Source organism: Pseudophryne corroboree, chromosome 8 (assembly GCF_028390025.1).
Source record: "Pseudophryne corroboree isolate aPseCor3 chromosome 8, aPseCor3.hap2, whole genome shotgun sequence".
Taxonomy (NCBI): domain Eukaryota; kingdom Metazoa; phylum Chordata; class Amphibia; order Anura; family Myobatrachidae; genus Pseudophryne; species Pseudophryne corroboree.
Genome location: NC_086451.1, coordinates 383,004,696 through 383,023,611, shown reverse-complemented (window position 1 = coordinate 383,023,611; position 18,916 = coordinate 383,004,696). Strand labels below are relative to the sequence as shown.

The 18,916-nt window shown below is 48.0% G+C and overlaps 1 protein-coding gene across 6 annotated transcripts in view; it reads left to right on the top strand.

The window, feature by feature from the left end:
- Window positions 1-18,916, top strand: part of CCDC9 (coiled-coil domain containing 9) — a 172,852-nt gene that overhangs the window by 132,962 nt on the left and 20,974 nt on the right. For 5 of the 6 annotated variants that reach the window (XM_063937635.1, XM_063937639.1, XM_063937637.1 and 2 more), the window contains 2 exons: window positions 15,358-15,534; window positions 16,115-16,260. In XM_063937635.1, the coding sequence (XP_063793705.1) occupies window positions 15,358-15,534; window positions 16,115-16,260 (323 nt within the window). The remainder of the gene's footprint in view (window positions 1-15,357; window positions 15,535-16,114; window positions 16,261-18,916) is intronic. The other variant, XM_063937636.1, reaches the window with a different exon arrangement.

The window sequence follows — 18,916 nt, the reverse complement described above, 5'->3', positions numbered from 1 at the left end:
TCCTAGTAGAATGGGCCTTCACAACGTAGGTAACCGCAATCCAGCCGTAGAATGAGCATGCTGAATCGTTCCTCTGATCCAGCGCGCAATAGTCTGCTTGGAAGTAGGACACCCAATTTTGTTGGGAGCATACAGGACAAACAGAGCCTCTGTTTTCCGTATCCTAGCTGTTCTCGCTACATAAATCTTCAAAGCCCTAACCACATATAGAGACTTTGATTCAGTGACCGTGTCAGTAGCCACTGGCACCACAATAGGTTGGTTTATATGGAAAGATGAAACCACCTTAGGAAGAAAATGTTGGCGAGTTCTCAACTCTGCCCTATCTTCATGGAAGAGCAGGTAAGGGCTCTTGTGAGACAAGGCCCCCAATTCAGACACCGCCTTGCGGATGCCAAAGCAAAAATCATCACCACTTTCCAAGTGAGAAACTTCTTCAACTCTATCGCTTGTAGAGGTTCAAACCAATCCGATTGAAGGAATTGCAACACCACATTAAGGTCCCATGGTGCCACTGGAGGCACAAATGGAGGCTGGATGTGCAGAACCCCTTTCACGAAGGTCTGAACTTCTGGAAGAGAGGCCAATTGTCTTTGGAAAAAAACTGACAAGGCCGAAATCTGGACCTTGATCGACCCCAATCGAAGGCCCGCATCCACACCAGCCTGCAGAAAATGGAGAAAACGTCCCAACTGAAACTCTTCCGCGAGAGTTTTCTTGGATTCACACCAAGACACATTTTCTTCAAATACGGTGGTAATGTTTAGACGTTACTCCCTTCCTGGCCTGAAAAAGAGTGGGGATGACTTCCTTGGGAATACCCTTTCGGGCTAGGATCCGGCGCTCAACAACCATGCCGTCAAACGTAGCTGCGGTAAGTCTTGATACACACACGGCCCCTGCTGTAGCAGATCCTCTCGAGGAGGAAGAGGCCGAGGGTCTTCTCTGAGCAACTCCTGAAGATCCGGGTACCAAGCCCTCCTTGGCCAGTCTGGGGCAATGAAGATTGCACGAACTCTTGTTCTTATTATCTTGAGAACTTTTGGGATTAGTGGAAGTGGAGGGAAGACATACACCGACCTGAACACCCACTGAGCCACCAGCGCATCCACTGCTATTGCTTGCGGGTCTCTTCACCTGGAACAATATCTCTGAAGCTTCTTGTTGAGGCGAGATGCCATCATGTCTACTTATGGAACTTCCCAAAGACTTGTCACCTCTGCAAAGACTTCTTGGTGGAGGCCCACTCTCTTGGATGGAGATCGTGTCTGCTGAGGAAGTCTGCTTCCCAGTTGTCTACTCCCGGAATGAAAATCGCCGACAGCCTTTACATGTCTTTCTGCCCAGAGGAGGGTCTTTGTCACCTCTGCCATCGCCGCTGTGCTTTTCGTTCCGCCCTGCCTGTTTATGTACGCGACTGCTGTTACACTGTCTGATTGGATCTGCACGGGATGATCTTACAGAAGATGTACCGCTTGTTGAAGGCTGTTGTAAATGGCTATCAATTCCAGTACGTTTATGCGAAGGCAGGTTTCCTGACTTGACCATTTTCCTTGGAAGCTTTCCCTCTGAGTGACAGCTCCCTAGCCTCGGAGACTCGCATCCGTGGTTGCCAGGAGCCAGTCCTGAATCCCGAACCTGCGTTCCTCTAGTAGGTGAGAAGTGTGTAGCCACCACAGGAGCGAAATCCTGGCTTTTGACGATAGGGTTATCTTCCGGTAATCCTGAACCGCGAATCTCGGATAAGCCTGGTGGGGCGGATAAATGGGAACATGCAGGTAAGCATGCTTTGTCTACGGACACCATGTAGTCCCCCTCCTCCAGACTGGAAATCACTGCCCTCAGTGATTCCATTTTGAACTTGAACCGTTTCAAGTAGAGATTCAGATTTTTTAGGTTTAGGATCGGTCTGACCGAGCCGTCCGGCTTCAGAACTACAAAGATGCTTGAATAAAACCCCTCCCCTTGTTGTGTGAGAGGCACCAGGACTATGACCTGATCGTGACATAATTTCTGAATTGCCGCTGTTACTGCCTCTATTTCTGGAAGAGAAACTGGCAAGGTCGATTTGAAAAATCGGCATGGGGGAACGTCTTGAACCTCCAGCTTGTACCCCTGGGACACTATTTGTAAAACCCAGGGGTCCAGGCCAGATTGAATCCAACCTTGACTGAACAGTTTCAGACGTGCCCCCACCCGAGCGGCCTCCCGCAAGGGAGCCCCAGCGTCATGCTGTAGATTTGGCAGAAGTAGGGGTTGACTTCTGCTCCTGGGATCCTGAAGCCGCTGTGGACTTCTTTCCCCTTCCTCTACCTGCAAAGAAGGGGGAACCTCTGGCCTTTTTGTATTTATTGGGCCGAAAGGACTGCATGTGAGAGTGATATGTCTTTTTTGCCGGTGCCGGAGCAGAAGGCAAAAAGGTCGACTTACCTGCGGTAGCCGCCAAGACTAACGCATCCAGTCCATCCCCAAATAAGGCCTCACCTTTATACGGGAGAGCTTCCATATTCTTTGTGGAATCTGCATCTGCGTTCCACTGGCGATTCCACAATGCCCGCCTAGCCAATACCGCCATGGTAGCAGCTGTTGAACCAATATCTTTCATGGCTTCTAGCATGTATGCGGCAGCGTCTTTGATATTCCCTAACTTAAGGAGTATCTCATCTTTATCAATCGTGTCAATTTCTGATGACAAGCTTTCTGACCATTTTTCAATCGCGCGCCTCAACCACAGTTGTGGGCCTGAGCAGCGTACCATTGGCAACATAAATGGATTTTAATGTAGACTCCATTTTGCGGTCTGCCGGCTCCTTTAGTGAAGCCGTCCCAGGTGCAGGGAGTATCCCTTTCTTTGTCAACCTGGACAGTGCACTGTCTAACACTGGGGGTGACTCCCACCTTTTCCTGTCCTCTGCAGGGAAAAGATAAGCCATCTGAATCCTCTTGGGAATACGAAATTTCTTTTTGGGATTCACCCACACCCCTTCAAAGAGAGTATTTAGCTTGTGGGAAGGAGGGAAAGTAACCTTAGATTTCTTTTCTTTGTAGAAATAGGCATTCTCCTCAGGTACAGGAGTGGTTTCAATAACCTCCAGAACTTCTCTTATAGCCACAATCATATATTGTATATTTTTCACCAATTTATGATCTATTTCCCTGGAGTCACTATCGTCGACACAGGAATCAGTGTCCGTGTCGGTATCCGTATTTACAATATTCTCAAACGGTCTCTTATGTGATCCAGAGGGGTCGCCTGCGGGTGGAAGAACAGAACCCTGAAAAATCACATCTTCCACAGACTTTCTCCAGCATTCTGCATGAGATTCAGACTTATCGAACCTCCTATTGATATGATGCATCCTATCACGTATTTCTTTCACCCATGCAGGCTCTTGGTGTGCCGGCAGCGCCACCACATTACAAGTCTGTGTCTCTAAAATGGCTTCCTCCGGGGAAGAACTCCCTGCCTCAGACATGTCTTACACACGTGCACAACACACACACACAAACACACTGGGACTTATAGGGGACAGACCCACAGTAAAATCTGTCAGAGGGACACCGTTTAGGAGCAGCCAGTTCACAACCCCAGCGCCAGTATATATAATGCCTGTGAACACAAAATGCCCACTGACATGCAGCGCTGTTTTACAATGTAAATATACCTGTAAAGCACCAAAATCGCTGTCCCCCCCCCCCCCCCCCCTGTTTTGCACCCTGATACTTGTAGTCAGAAGTGGAGGAGGACCAGCGTTGTCTCTGCAGCCTGAGGAGAGAGAGAGAAAATGGCGCTGAGCAGTGTGCTGGCTGACTGAGGAGGAAGCTCCGCCCCCGCAATGGCGTGTTTTCACCTCAGAGATTTTTATACAATCTTTATACTGGCGGGGGTAGGGCTGTGCCTGGGCATCTTATGCCCTGTTTTAGCCAGTTTTTAGGGTGTTTTGCTGCCCAGGGCGCCCCGCACCCTGCAGTGCCTGTGTGTGGGCAGCAATGGCGCACTGCGCTCCCGCCAGCCGCGCGGTGCCTTTAGCCGTCACTATGTTGATTGAAGATCTATCTTCTTACACTCACCTGTCTTCTGGCTCTGTGAGGGGGGTGACGGCGTGCTGTGGGAGTGAGCATCTAGACACGGCTAGCGTTCAGTACCCTTCAGGAGCTAATGGTGTCCTGTCAGCCAGAAGCAGAGCCATGAAACTCTTTAGGAAGTTGGTTCCTACTTCTGCCCCCTCAGTCCCACGAAGCAGGGAGATTGTTGCCAGCAGTTCTCCCTGAAAATAAAAAACCTAACATAAGTCTTTTCAGAGAAACTCAGTAGAGCTCCCCTGGAGTGCATTCAGTCTGCCTGGGCAGATTTCTAAAACTGAGGTCTGGAGGAGGGGCATAGAGGGAGGAGCCAGTTCACACCCTTTGAAAAGTCTTAAAGTGCCCATAGCTCCTGCGGAACCGTCTATATCCCATGGTCATGAAGTGGACCCCAGCATCCTCTAGGACGTATGAGAAAAGGCGGCACTCGGAAACGACTTGAAGGTAAAAAAAACGTTGTTCTTTAATTTCTCATGCAGCCGACGTTTCGGGGGTAAACATGCCCCTTTGTCAAGGTGAGGTACAAGTGATATCAACAACACACACAGAATAAACGTACCTAAATAGAGAAAAGAACAGCCCGCCATCCCGCGTGTCCAGAAGCGCGCCCGCTCAGGTGTGCAGAGTGATGACGTCCGAGCTGCCGGGGAGACTCGTTGCCATGGTAGCGGCGGACGCTCTCTCGGCGCCCGATCGGCATATTCTACACTGCATCTGGAGGTGGGCAAGTGACACCACGCTTTAGGAATAAGATTTGGAATAAAAAGAAAGAAGAATAAAGCATAATAAAGATGTAGAGCATCCACAAAGAGAGTGCTAGAAAAAACACCTAATAGTGCACTCTAATAAAAAACATACCAGTTAAGATAATACCCGAAAAGTCCACTGGGTGAGGCAAAAGTCCAATGGTAATCCTGTTGAAAGTTATACTAAAACGAAAAGCTTACTAATAAAGCTAACTGAACCCACGGGTCTGCACTCAATAGACAGAGTATGTTAATGGCTATGGCAAGACTAGGAGGAAGACCTACAAGATCAATACAAAACTGGAGCTAATGGCACTATTTTGAAAAACAAAACTAAAAAATATATAGCTTTAAACTTGTATATTCCCCTTGTTTAAAAATAATATAGTGCTACTAAATGAGACTAAGGATAGTGTTATCAATGGTTTGGAATGATGTAAAGGCTCTTAACCAAAAATACTCCACTTAAGCTTCTCATTTATGCCTTGAGGATGGATAGTGTTAAGGGAGTATATCCACTTTTCCTCCAGACGGAGCAATTTTCCTGACCTATCGCCCCCTCTCAATGTTGCTGGAATATGGTCAATTACCATATGTTTTAAGTCTTGAATTGTATGACCAAACTCCTTAAAGTGGTGAGCCACCGGTTATTCAGATGTTGATCCCGACAGGGCTGCCTTGATGGCAGATCTATGAAGGGCCATCCTTTCCCTTACAGTTCTTGTAGTTTTACCTACATAATATAGGGGGTAATTCCAAGTTGATCGCAGCAGGAAATTTTTTAGCAGTTGGGCAAAACCATGTGCACTGCAGGGGAGGCAGATATAACATGTGCAGAGAGAGTTAGATTTGGGTGGGTTATTTTGTTTCTGTGCAGGGTAATACTGGCTGCTTTATTTTTACACTGCAAATTTAGATTGCAGATTGAACACACCCCACCCAAATCGAACTTTCTGCACATGTTATATCTGCCTCCCCTGCAGTGCACATGGTTTTGCCCAGTTGCTAACAGAATTCCTGCTGCGATCAACTTGGAATTACCCCCATAGTTTGCAAGGACATTGAATTAAATAAATAACGTAGCTGGAAGTGCAGGATAGTATGTGTTTGATGGTTATATATCTATCCTGATGCGGATGCTTGAATACAGAACCAGTTAATATGTGCTTACAAATGGTGCAACCGAGGCACTTGTAGCACCCTGCCTTTTTGCCATGAAAAGATGTCTGTTTGTCTCTCCGGTTGGAGCAGCCTGTGATGTCTGTTCGTACACTCATATCTCTGATATTTCGTCCCCGTCGATAGCAGGTCATCAGTCGCTTATTCTTAAAATATGTAAGGTTTTCATCTGTCGAAATGATCGGCCACAACGCCTTAGAGGCTCGTGTAAGAACCGGGCTGGATGTATTATATGTTGTAGTCCAAGGATCACTTCATCAAGTTTCTTCAATTTAGGTTGTAACAGAGAATCCCGAGGGATCCCCAAGACTGAAGCCTTCTGTTTTTTAACTGTTGTGGGATCATAGTCTCTTGCAACAAACTTTTGGATCACTGCATCCAGTTCTTTGTCCAGATTGGGATGGTTGCTGTTGATCCTTGCTAACCTAATCATCTGCGATTTAGGGAGACCTGCTTTTAAGGCCTTGGGGTGATGACTGTTAGCCCTCAAGAGGGTGTTTTTGTCCTTGGGAATATATCCCATGGTAGTGGTTATGTACATCATGGTGATAATGTATGTGTACAGGGCCAGATTAAGGTATGAGGGGGCCCCTGGGCAACAAATTTGTGGGGTCCCCACACACTGTCCTCACAACTGCAAAAAAAATAAGATTTTAAACCTACCGGTAAATCTTTTTGTCCTAGTCCTTAGAGGATGCTGGGGACTCCGTAAGGACCATGGGGTATAGACGTGCTCCGCAGGAGATATGGGCACTCTAAAGAACTTTTAGTATGGTTGAGCACTGGCTCCTCCCTCTATGCCCCTACTCCAGACCTCAGTTAGATTCTGTGCCCAGAGGAGAATGGGTGCACTACAGGGGAGCTCTACTGAGTTTCTCTGATAAAATATTTTTTTGTGCCCAGAGGAGATGGACAATATGAGGAAAGGATTTTGTAAATCTAAGGGCAAGATTCATACCAGCCCACACCAATCATACCATATAACTTAGAATATACGCAACCAGTTAACAGTATGAACGAAAAAACAGTATCAGTCAAAGACCGATTCCAACTGTAATATAACCCTTATGTAAGCAACAACTATATACAAGTCTTGCAGATTTAGTCCGCACTGGGACGGGTGCCCAGCATCCTCTACGGACTAGGAGAAAAAGATTTACCGGTAGGTTTAAAATCTTATTTTCTCTTACGTCCTAGAGGATGCTGGGGACTCCGTAAGGACCATGGGGTTTATACCAAAGCTCCAAACCGGGCGGGAGAGTGCGGATGATTCTGCAGCACCGATTGAGCAAACGCGAGGTCCTCATCAGCCAGGGTATCAAACTTGTAGAATTTTGCAAAAGTGTTTGAACCCGACCAAGTAGCTGCTCGGCACAACTGTAATGCCGAGACGCCTCGGGCAGCCGCCCAAGAAGAGCCCACCTTCCTAGTGTAATGGGCCTTTACCAAATTCGGTACCGGCAATACAGCCGTAGAATGATCCTGCTGAATCGTGTTACAGATCCAGCGAGCAATAGTCTGTTTAGAAGCAGGCGCGCCAATCTTGTTGGCTGCATACAGGACAAACAGAGCCTCTGTTTTCCTAACCCTAGCCGTCTTGGCTACGTAAATTTTTAAGGCCCTGACCACATCCAGGGACTTGGAGTCCTCCAAGTCACCCGTAGCGACAGGCACCACAATAGGTTGGTTCATATGAAAAGAAGAGACCACCTTAGGCAGAAATTGAGGACGAGTCCTCAACTCTGCTCTATCCACATGAAATATCAAGTAGGGGCTCTTGTGAGACAAGGCCGCCAACTCTGACACCCGCCGTGCAGATGCCAAGGCTAATAACATAACCACATTCCAGGTGAGAAATTTTAATTCCACCGTTTGAAGAGGTTCAAACCAGTGTGATTTAAGGAACTGTAACACCACGTTGGATGTGCAGCACTCCCTTTACGAAAGTTTGGACTTCTGGGAGAGAAGCCAATTCCTTTTGAAAAAATATAGATAGGGCCGGAATCTGTACCTTAATGGAGCCTAATTTTAGGCCCATATCCACTCCCGTCTGTAGGAAGTGGAGAAAACGGCCCAGATGGAAATCTTCCGTAGGAGCATTCTTGGTTTCACACCAAGATACATACTTCCTCCAGATACGGTGATAATGCTTCGCTGTTACTTCCTTCCTAGCCTTTATCAGAGTAGGGATAACTTCCTCCGGAATACCTCTCTCTGCTAGGATTCGTTGTTCAACCGCCATGCCGTCAAACGCAACCGCAGTAAGTCTTGGAACAGACAAGGCCCCTGCTGTAACAGGTCTTCCCTGAGAGGAAGAGGCCACGGATCTTCTGTGAGCATTTCCTGAAGATCCGAATACCAGGCCCTTCGAGGCCAATCTGGAACCACGAGTATTGTTTGTACTCTGTTTCGTCTTATGATTCTCAACACTTTTGAGATGAGAGGTAGAGGAGGGAACACATAGACCGACTGAAACACCCATGGTGTCACTAGGGCGTCTTCCGCTACTGCCTGAGGGTCCCTTGACCTGGCACAATACCTCCGAAGCTTTTTGTTGAGGCGTGACGCCATCATATCTATTTTAGGAAGTCCCCAAAGACTTGCTATCTCTGCAAAGACCTCTTGATGAAGTCCCCACTCTCCTGGATGGAGATCGTGTCTGCTGAGGAAGTCTGCTTCCCAGTTGTCCACTCCCGGTATGAAGACTGCTGACAGAACACTTACGTGATTTTCTGCCCAGCGCAGAATTCTGGTGGCTTCCGCCATTGCCACTCTGCTGCTTGACCCGCCTTGGCGGTTTACATGAGCCACTGCTGTGACGTTGTCTGAGTGAATCAGAACCGGTAGGTCGCGAAGAAGATACTCCGCTTGTCGTAGGCCGTTGTATATGGCCCTCAATTCCAGTACGTTGATGTGTAGACAAGCCTCCTGGCTTGACCATATCCCCTGAAAATGTCTTCCTTTTGTGACTGCTCCCCATCTTCGGAGGCTCGCGTCCGTGGTCACCAGAACCCAGTCTTAAATGCCGAACCTGCGACCCTCTAGAAGGTGAGCACTCTGCAGCCACCACAGGAGAGACACCCTGGCCCTGGGGGACAGGCTTATCTTTTGATGAAGGTGTAGATGGGACCCCGACCATTTGTCGAGAAGGTCCCACTGAAACGTCCTCGCATGGAACCTGCCGAAGGGGATGGCCTCGTAGGCTGCCACCATTTTTCCCAGAACTCTAGTGCATTGATGAACAGACACTCTCTTTTTGGTTTTAGCAGGTCCCTGACCATGTTCTGGATGTCCTGGGCTTTTTCTATTGGTAGAAAAACCCTCTTCTGTTCCGTGTCCAGAATCATGCCTAGGAATGATAGTCGAGTTGTTGGAAGCAACTGAGACTTTGGCAGATTGAGAATCCAACCGTGTTGATGTAACACTCTCAGGGAGAGTGACACGCTTTTCAGCAATTGATCCCTTGATCTCGCCTTTATCAGGAGATCGTCCAAGTACGGGATAATTGTGACACCCTGCTTGCGCAGGAGCACCATCATTTCCGCCATTACCTTGGTGAAAATCCTCGGGGCAGTGGAAAGCCCAAACGGCAACGTCTGAAACTGGTAATGACAGTCCTGTACCGCGAAACGCAGGTATTCTTGATGAAGAGGAAATATGGGGACATGAAGGTAGGCATCCTTCACGTCCAGCGACACCATAAAATCCCCTGCTTCCAGACTGGATATCACAGTCCGGAGTGATTCCATCTTGAATTTGAACTTTTTCAAGTATAGGTTTAGGGATTTTAGATTCAAAATTGGTCTGACCGAACCATCCGGCTTCGGGACCACAAACAGTGTTGAATAGTACCCTTTTCCCTGTTGGCCCAGGGGAACCTTGACAATCACTTGCTGTTGACACGGCTTTTGAATTGCATCTAATACCACTCCCCTCTCCGGGGAAGAGGTTGGCATGGCCGACTTGAGAAATCGGCGAGAAGGCACCTCTTCGAACTCCAGTTTGTAACCTTGGGATACAATTTCCAACGCTCAAGGATCCACACCTGATAGGACCCAGACCTGGCTGAAGAGTCGAAGACGTGCCCCCACCGGTGCGGACTCCCTCCGTGGAGCCCCAGTGTCATGCGGTGAATTTAGCAGAAGCCGGGGAGGACTTCTGCTCCTGGGAACTAGCCGAAGCAGGTGTTCTCTTACCTCTACCCTTACCTCTGGCGAGGAAAGAGGAGCCCCGACCTCTTCTGGACTTATGCGACCGAAAGGACTGCATCTGATATTGTGGTGTTTTCTTTTGCTGTAGGGGAACAAAAGGCAAAAATTTAGATTTACCCACGGTAGCTGTGGAAACCAGGTCCGCGAGACCATCCCCAAACAAAACTTCACCCTTGTAAGGTAAAACCTCCATATGCTTTTTTGAGTCTGCATCACCCGACCATTGGCGGGTCCACAGAGCTCGACTTGCCGATACTGCCATGACATTGGCTCTGGAACCAAGCAGCCCCACGTCTCTTTGAGCGTCTCTCATATACAAGACTGCGTCCTTAATGTGACCTAAAGTCAGGACAATGGTATCCTTGTCCAGGGTATCCATGTCAGCCAACAAGATATTTGTCCATGCTGCAACAGCGTTACAGACCCATGCCGATGCTATTGCCGGTATGAGTAAAGCCCCCGTATGTGCATAAATAGACTTTAAGGTGAGTCTCCTGTCTACGATCCGCAGGATCCTTAAGGGCCGCGGTGTCTGGAGACGGTAGCGCCATCTTCTTGGACAGATGCGTTAATGCCTTGTCCACCCTGGGCGAGGATTCCCAATGTACCCTGTCCTTTGCTGGGAAAGGATACGCCATAAGGATCCTCTTGGGAATCTGCAGTTTTATGTCTGGAGTTTCCCAAGCTTTTTCAAATAATTTGTTCAGTTCATGAGATGGAGGAAACGTTACTTCAGGTTTCTTCCCCTTAAACATGTGTATCCTCGTGTCAGGAACAGAGGGGTCATCTGTGATATGCAAAACCTCTTTTATTGCCATAATCATATAATTAATACTTTTGGTCACCTTAGGGTGCAACCTTGCCTCATCATAGTCCACACTGGAGTCAGAATCCGTGTCGGTATCAGTGTCTACTATTTGTGATAAGGGACGCTTTTGAGACCCTGACGGGCCCTGTGACCCAGTCCACGGATTGACTCCCTGCTGTTTCCTTGGACTCAGCTTTGTCCATTCTCTTATGTAATAAGGTCACATTAGCATTTAAAATATTCCACATATCATACCAATCATGAGTCGGCGTTGCCGAGGGAGACACCACAATCATCTGCTCCACCTCCTCCTTGGGTGAGCCTTCCGCTTCAGACATGTCGACACACGCGTACCGACACCCGTACACACACACAAGGATATATCTATAAGGGGACAGTTCCCCAACAAGGCCCTTTGGAGAGACGGAGAGAGAGTATGCCAGCACACACCCAGCGCCAACTGACACTGGAAACCATTCCCAGATATAGCGCTTTTATATATATATATTTATATATATATATATATATATATATATATATATATATATATATATGTCAATCGTGTAATACACTCACTGCGCCAAAATGTGCCCCCCCCCCTCTTTTTCAGCCCTGTATCACTGTTCTGCAGGGGAGAGTCCGGGGAGCCAGCTTCTCTTCAGCACACTGTGGAGAAAATGGCGCTGGTTAGTGCTGTGCGACCAAGCTCCGCCCCCTCTAGTGGCGGGCTTCGGTCACGCTCAAATTCACAATTAACGGCGGGGGATGAACATATCCACTGACTCCGCAGCCCATATGTGTAATAACATGCCAAAACAGAAGTATATATTGCTGCCCAGGGCGCCCCCCCTGCGCCCTGCACCCATCAGTGCCTGTCCGTGTGGGAGCAATGGCGCGCTTGCCTCAGGGAAAATCTGAAGTCTTCTGCCGCCTTAGAAGTCTTCTTTCTTCTTATACTCACCCGGCTTCTATCTTCCAGCTCTGTGAGGAGGACGGCGGCGCGGCTCTGAGACGAACGGCAGGGGGAGACCTGCGTTCCGACCCTCTGGAGCTAATGGTGTCCAGTAGCCTAAGAAGCAGAGCCTATCATTTAAGTAGGTCTGCTTCTCTCTCCTCAGTCCCACGATGCAGGGAAGTATACAGATGTGGATAAATCCACAGGGAACCAGCGCTCAAACCCTATTTGTAGTGGTGAATGTACGGTTATAAAGTGAAACTAAAATCAATAATGAAAAAGCAGGTAATATACTTAAGGTTGTTTATTCTAAGATGCTGAGATACTTTCTTTCCCAACAGGTATAAATTCGGTTTAAAAGTCAATCAGTGATTGGGGCACGCTCCTGGTTTGAGCTTAAATTCTGAAGTGCAAGGTTCAATTGAAAGAACAAATGCTGTAATCTTTGTAAAGTCGAAAAAAAAAAAGAAAAAGAAAAAGAAAAATGCCACAAAAAAATATTAATGATAATATGTACTAAAGTCCAAACGGTTTACAAGTCTATACAGACAGCGGCGTCCCGCTAATCTGTGCTCTGAAGTGAAGGATTCTCTTGTGAAGTGATGAACAGTTGACAGCGGTAGTGTATGCTTTGGTTAGAGTGGAGAATAAGGACCCTGGACTGGCGCTATTCCTCCTGCAGCACGTCCCACAGTAGAGCGCCCGAATCAGGCCCGCTCTGTGGGGCCGCTGACCTGGGGTGTGCGCCTGTCACAGAGGCGAAGTGGACCCGGCCGGAGCTCTCCGAGCGGCTGGCTGCGCCTCTCCTCCTCCTACAGGGACTTACCTTCTCCCTTCCCCTCCGCCTTCCACTCTCCGCTGTCTCGGGCTTCTTCCGTCGCCTGGCAACCGGTTGCTTCCGGAACTCCGGATCACGTGACCGGATGGTTTGCGGAAAGGATTAGCAGTACTGTCCTTCTTTGTAGTGAATATTCGTCCTCAGTCCAATGTAGTATAGATGGGTAGCTCCAACGCGTTTCGACCTGTTAGGGTCTTCCTCTGGGAGGAAGGAAGAAGGACAGTACTGCTAATCCTTTCCGCAAACCATCCGGTCACGTGATCCGGAGTTCCGGAAGCAACCGGTTGCCAGGCGACGGAAGAAGCCCGAGACAGCGGAGAGTGGAAGGCGGAGGGGAAGGGAGAAGGTAAGTCCCTGTAGGAGGAGGAGAGGCGCAGCCAGCCGCTCGGAGAGCTCCGGCCGGGTCCACTTCGCCTCTGTGACAGGCGCACACCCCAGGTCAGCGGCCCCACAGAGCGGGCCTGATTCGGGCGCTCTACTGTGGGACGTGCTGCAGGAGGAATAGCGCCAGTCCAGGGTCCTTATTCTCCACTCTAACCAAAGCATACACTACCGCTGTCAACTGTTCATCACTTCACAAGAGAATCCTTCACTTCAGAGCACAGATTAGCGGGACGCCGCTGTCTGTATAGACTTGTAAACCGTTTGGACTTTAGTACATATTATCATTAATATTTTTTTGTGGCATTTTTCTTTTTCTTTTTCTTTTTTTTTTTCGACTTTACAAAGATTACAGCATTTGTTCTTTCAATTGAACCTTGCACTTCAGAATTTAAGCTCAAACCAGGAGCGTGCCCCAATCACTGATTGACTTTTAAACCGAATTTATACCTGTTGGGAAAGAAAGTATCTCAGCATCTTAGAATAAACAACCTTAAGTATATTACCTGCTTTTTCATTATTGATTTTAGTTTCACTTTATAACCGTACATTCACCACTACAAATAGGGTTTGAGCGCTGGTTCCCTGTGGATTTATCCACATCTGTATACTTACCATTTAAGGGGGGGTGGGACACCCCTCATTACCAGCAGCACACCCCGCCTCAGATTAACACCTCAGTGCGCAGAGAACCCATTTCTGTATACCCACGATGCAGGGAGCCTGTTGCCAGCAGTGCTCCCTGAAAATAAAAAACCTAACAAAATTCTTTTATCAGAGCAACTCAGGAGAGCTCCCCTGTAGTGCACCCATTCTCCTCTGGGCACAGAATCTAACTGAGGTCTGGAGGAGGGGCATAGAGGGAGGAGCCAGTGCACACCCATACTAAAAGTTCTTTAGAGTGCCCATATCTCCTGCGGAGCCCGTCTATACCCCATGGTCCTTACGGAGTCCCCAGCATCCTCTAGGACGTAAGAGAAACATGGGAGTAGGAGTACAGAATTTACCTTTCTTCTCTCCGTCCTCCTCGGCAGCTGAGAAGTTCCATTTACTGCTGCGGCCGCCGAGGAGCTTCACTCACAGCAGTATCGCGAGATAATTGCAAACCCCGCAAGACTTCACACTGCAGTGAGTGAAGTTCCTCGGCGGCTGCTGCTGTAATGGAACGTCTCCGCTGCCGAGCAGGACGGAGAGGAAACCGGTAAATGCTGTACCCCTACTCCCATGTGTTTTTGCAGTTGTGAGGACAGTGTGTGGGGGCTCCGGGCCAACCGCCCCGCCGTTAATCCTGCTCTGTATGTGTAGAGACGGGTAATACTATATGTGGAGAGTCTATTATTGGCAGCTATATTAAACCTAATGTTATTCAGATACTGAAGACTATTACGATGGATATCTAGGAACCTATGTAATAGCCTGCGAGATACAGGCTCTGCGGGAATTCTGGTAAGTATGTCCATATTTTTATAGTGGCAATCACTTACCAGGCAAAACCAACCTGCATCTCGCAGGCTGTTACATAAGCCTTATGGTGTTTTAATTAAGGATTTAAGTAGTTTGATATCTTTTAGTTCACAGGTTCTCAAATTTGGTCCTCAGGACCCCACACAGTGCATGTTTTGCAGGTCTCCTCACAGAATCGCAAGTTAAATAGCTCCACCTGTGAGTCTTCTAAAATGTGTCAGTGAGTAATTAATACACCTGTGCACCTGCTGGGTTACCTGCAAAACACGCACTGTGTGGGGTCCTGAGGACCGAGTTTGAGAACCTGTTTTAGTTCATGCTAATTGACGCCAGATGAAATGGTTTTGACTTTAACGTGACACTTATTACCATTAATCATACATAAAGTTAATGTTGATGCTTTTAAAAAGTGCTGTTTTATTTGGTTGTTGTAGCAGATTTTATACTTGCCCAGAGAACTGCTGCATTACCATTTACAAGAACTAGGATGATATATCCCAGTGATGGCTAACCTTGACACTCCAGCTGTTGTTGAACTGCACATCCAGATTCCCAGCATGCCCTGCATCAGTTTTAGCATGGCCAAATGGCAAAACTGTAGCAGGGCATGCTGGGATGTGTTGTTCAACAACAGCTGGAGTGTCAAGGTTAGCCATCACTGATATATCCTGTCTGTATCTGTAACTCCCTAGGGTCTTCCCAGAACCCCACTCTGGATCCAGTGCAGGATCTAACACCCAATATGGAAGCTGAATCTCTGCAATCCACCCAAACCAAGACAGACCAGACACATAAGTCAGCAGAAGTGGAGTCAGTGGATGCCCCTCCACATCCTGTAGGAGGAGACCAGGAGAGTGGTGCAAATAAAGGTAACTAAGGCTTTGTTTTCCAGCAGTGCACATGACCTAGTCAGAATTGGCTGCTCCACCATATGGCAGCATTCAGTTCAAGCTTAAAAGTATTAACTAAAACACAATTGTATCTCTATAAAATAGTCACCAATGCAGAGAGATTTATAATGTTTCATGGGATGTAGGTGAAATCCCAACGGTCGGAATCCCGAAGGTCAAAATACCGGCGCCGGAATCCCAACCGCCAGAATACCGGCATTGCCGCCACAGCTATTCCAACTCCTGGGTGTCCACGACACCCACAAAGTGGGAACAGTACCTGTGGTGAGTGAGGCGAGCCACCGAGCCCGCAGTGCGGTCCGCTCGCCCACCTGCTGGCATTTTGACGGTCGGGATTCCGGCGTCTGTATTTTGACCGCCGGGATTCCGACCGCCGGGATTCCTTACCCAACCCGGTTTCATATACTGATGAGATGTACAGGTTACTGATGTACTGGACAGAATAGTTTAGACCTGGGAGATGCTCACATTTGTCACTATACTGTAGTGTACATTGATGCAACAATAATTTAATTGGACTGACCGTTGTTTCCTAAAGCAGAGAGCGTATCAGAAGAGCCAGTTGGAGAGATGATCTCCCCAGTATCTGAGGAAACCCCACAGGCCCCTGCAGAGGAGTCGTCACCAGTCACAGAGGAGCTGGAAGGAGCTGAGAAATCTGTGCACATTGAGGACTATGAGACGGTTTGTTTCAGAAAGATCTCTCTCTGACCATGGACTGGCTTGTCTGTCACCTCCTCTCTTGCATCTGTCTCCTCTCTGGCATGTTACCATCCTGCATGTGCAAGTGTCATTTCCTGAGCTGGTGGACTGCTGCTGGTATTACATTAGCACACGTGTCTTCAGCAAAGGCTCTGCATGCTGCTGTGTACTGATGATGTGGATTGGGGGCATATTACACTATCGCTCTGCATGCTGCTGTGTACTGATGATGTGGATTGGAGGCATATTACACTATCGCTCTGCATGCTGCTGTGTACTGATGATGTGGATCGGGGGCATATTACGCTATCGCTCTACATGCTGCTGTGTACCGATGATGTGGTCTATTCCCGTAGCAGTGAAAAGGTTAAAGAAGTGAACCAGTGGAGAAGTTGCACATGGCAACCAATCATCATTGAAGTAACATTGAGAATTTGCATACTATACAATTGTACGGTGCAGCTGATTGGTTCCCATGGGCAACTTCTCCACAGGCTCACTTCTCCACACTTTTCACTGCTGACCCCTTAGTCCTTCCGAAGACCAGAGTTGAGTGTAGTAATGACAGTGTAATATTCAATGGGCTGTCCCTCTAGGGTCTTAGTGTAATAATCATTCCGTCCATCTAATCGGGAGTGTACAAATGTCAGCCACATGTTAAATGGGTTAGTCCTCTAGGGCCAGTGTACAGTAATGACAGTGTAATATTTCATGAGTTGTTCTTCCGACCATAGTGTAATAATGAGTTAGTAATTCCTAGTCGACTGTATGAATGACTGCATCATAATTAATGGGTTAGTCCTCTAGGGCCGGTGTAGAGTAATGACAGTGTAATATTTCATGAGTTGTCCCTCTAGGACTATAGTGTAATAATAAGAATTTACTCACCGGTAATTCTATTTCTCTAAGTCCGTAGTGGATGCTGGGAACTCCGTAAGGACCATGGGGAATGGGCTCCGCAGGAGACTGGGCACTCTAAAAGAAAGATTAGGTACTATCTGGTGTGCACTGGCTCCTCCCTCTATGCCCCTCCTCCAGACCTCAGTTAAGGAAACTGTGCCCGGAAGAGCTGACACAACAAGGAAAGGATTTGGAATCCAGGGTAAGACTCATACCAGCCACACCAATCACACCGTACAACTTGTGATAACCATACCCAGTTAACAGTATGAACAACAACTGAGCCTCAGTAACAGATGGCTCATAACAATAACCCTTTAGTTAAGCAATAACTATATACATGTATTGCAGAGAGTCCACACTTGGGACGGGCGCCCAGCATCCACTACGGACTACGAGAAATAGAATTACCGGTGAGTAAATTCTTATTTTCTCTGACGTCCTAGTGGATGCTGGGAACTCCGTAAGGACCATGGGGATTATACCAAAGCTCCCAAACGGGCGGGAGAGTGCGGATGACTCTGCAGCACCGAATGAGCAAAGGCAAGGTCCTCCTCAGCCAGGGTATCAAACTTGTAGAACTTAGCAAATGTGTTTGAACCCGACCAAGTAGCAGCTCGGCAAAGCTGTAAAGCCGAGACCCCTCGGGCAGCTGCCAAAGAAGAGCCCACCTTCCTTGTGGAATGGGCTTTTACCGATTTAGGATGCAGCAATCCTGCCGCAGAATGAGCTTGCTGAATCGTGTTACAGATCCAGCGCGCAATAGTTTGCTTTGAAGCAGGAGCACCCAGCTTGTTGTGTGCATGCAGGATAAACAGCGAGTCAGATTTCCTGACTCCAGCCGTCCTGGCTACATAGATTTTCAAAGCCCTGACTACATCCAGTAACTTGGAGTCCTCCAAGTCCCGAGTAGCCGCAGGCACCACAATAGGTTGGTTCAAATGAAACGCTGATACCACCTTGGGGAGAAATTGGGGACGAGTCCTCAATTCTGCCCTGTCCATATGGAAGATCAGATAAGGGCTTTTACATGACAAAGCCGCCAATTCTGACACACGCCTAGCCGAAGCCAAGGCCAATAGCATGACCACTTTCCACGTGAGATATTTTAGCTCCACGGTCTTAAGTGGCTCAAACCAGTGGGATTTCAGGAAATCCAACACAACGTTAAGATCCCAACTGGAGGCACAAAAGGGGGCTGAATATGCAGCACTCCCTTAACAAACGTCTGAACTTCAGGCAGTGAAGCCAGTTCTTTTTGAAAGAAAATAGATTGGGCCGAAATCTGGACCTTTATGGATCCTAATTTTAGGCCCATAGTCACTCCTGACTGTAGGAAGTGCAGGAATCGACCCAGCTGGAATTCCTCTGTAGGGGCCTTCCTGGCCTCACACCAAGCAACATATTTTCGCCATATACGGTGATAATGTTGTGCTGTCACGTCTTTCCTAGCCTTTATCAGCGTAGGAATCACTTCATCCGGAATGCCCTTTTCCGTTAGGATCCGGCGTTCAACCGCCATGCCGTCAAACGCAGCCGCGGTAAGTCTTGGAACAGACAGGGCCCCTGCTGTAACAGGTCCTGTCTGAGAGGCAGAGGCCATGGGTCCTCTGAGATCATTTCTTGTAGTTCTGGGTACCAAGTTCTTCTTGGCCAATCCGGAACGATGAGTATAGTTCTTACTCCTCTGTTTCTTACTATCCTCAGTACCTTGGGTATGAGAGGAAGAGGAGGGAAC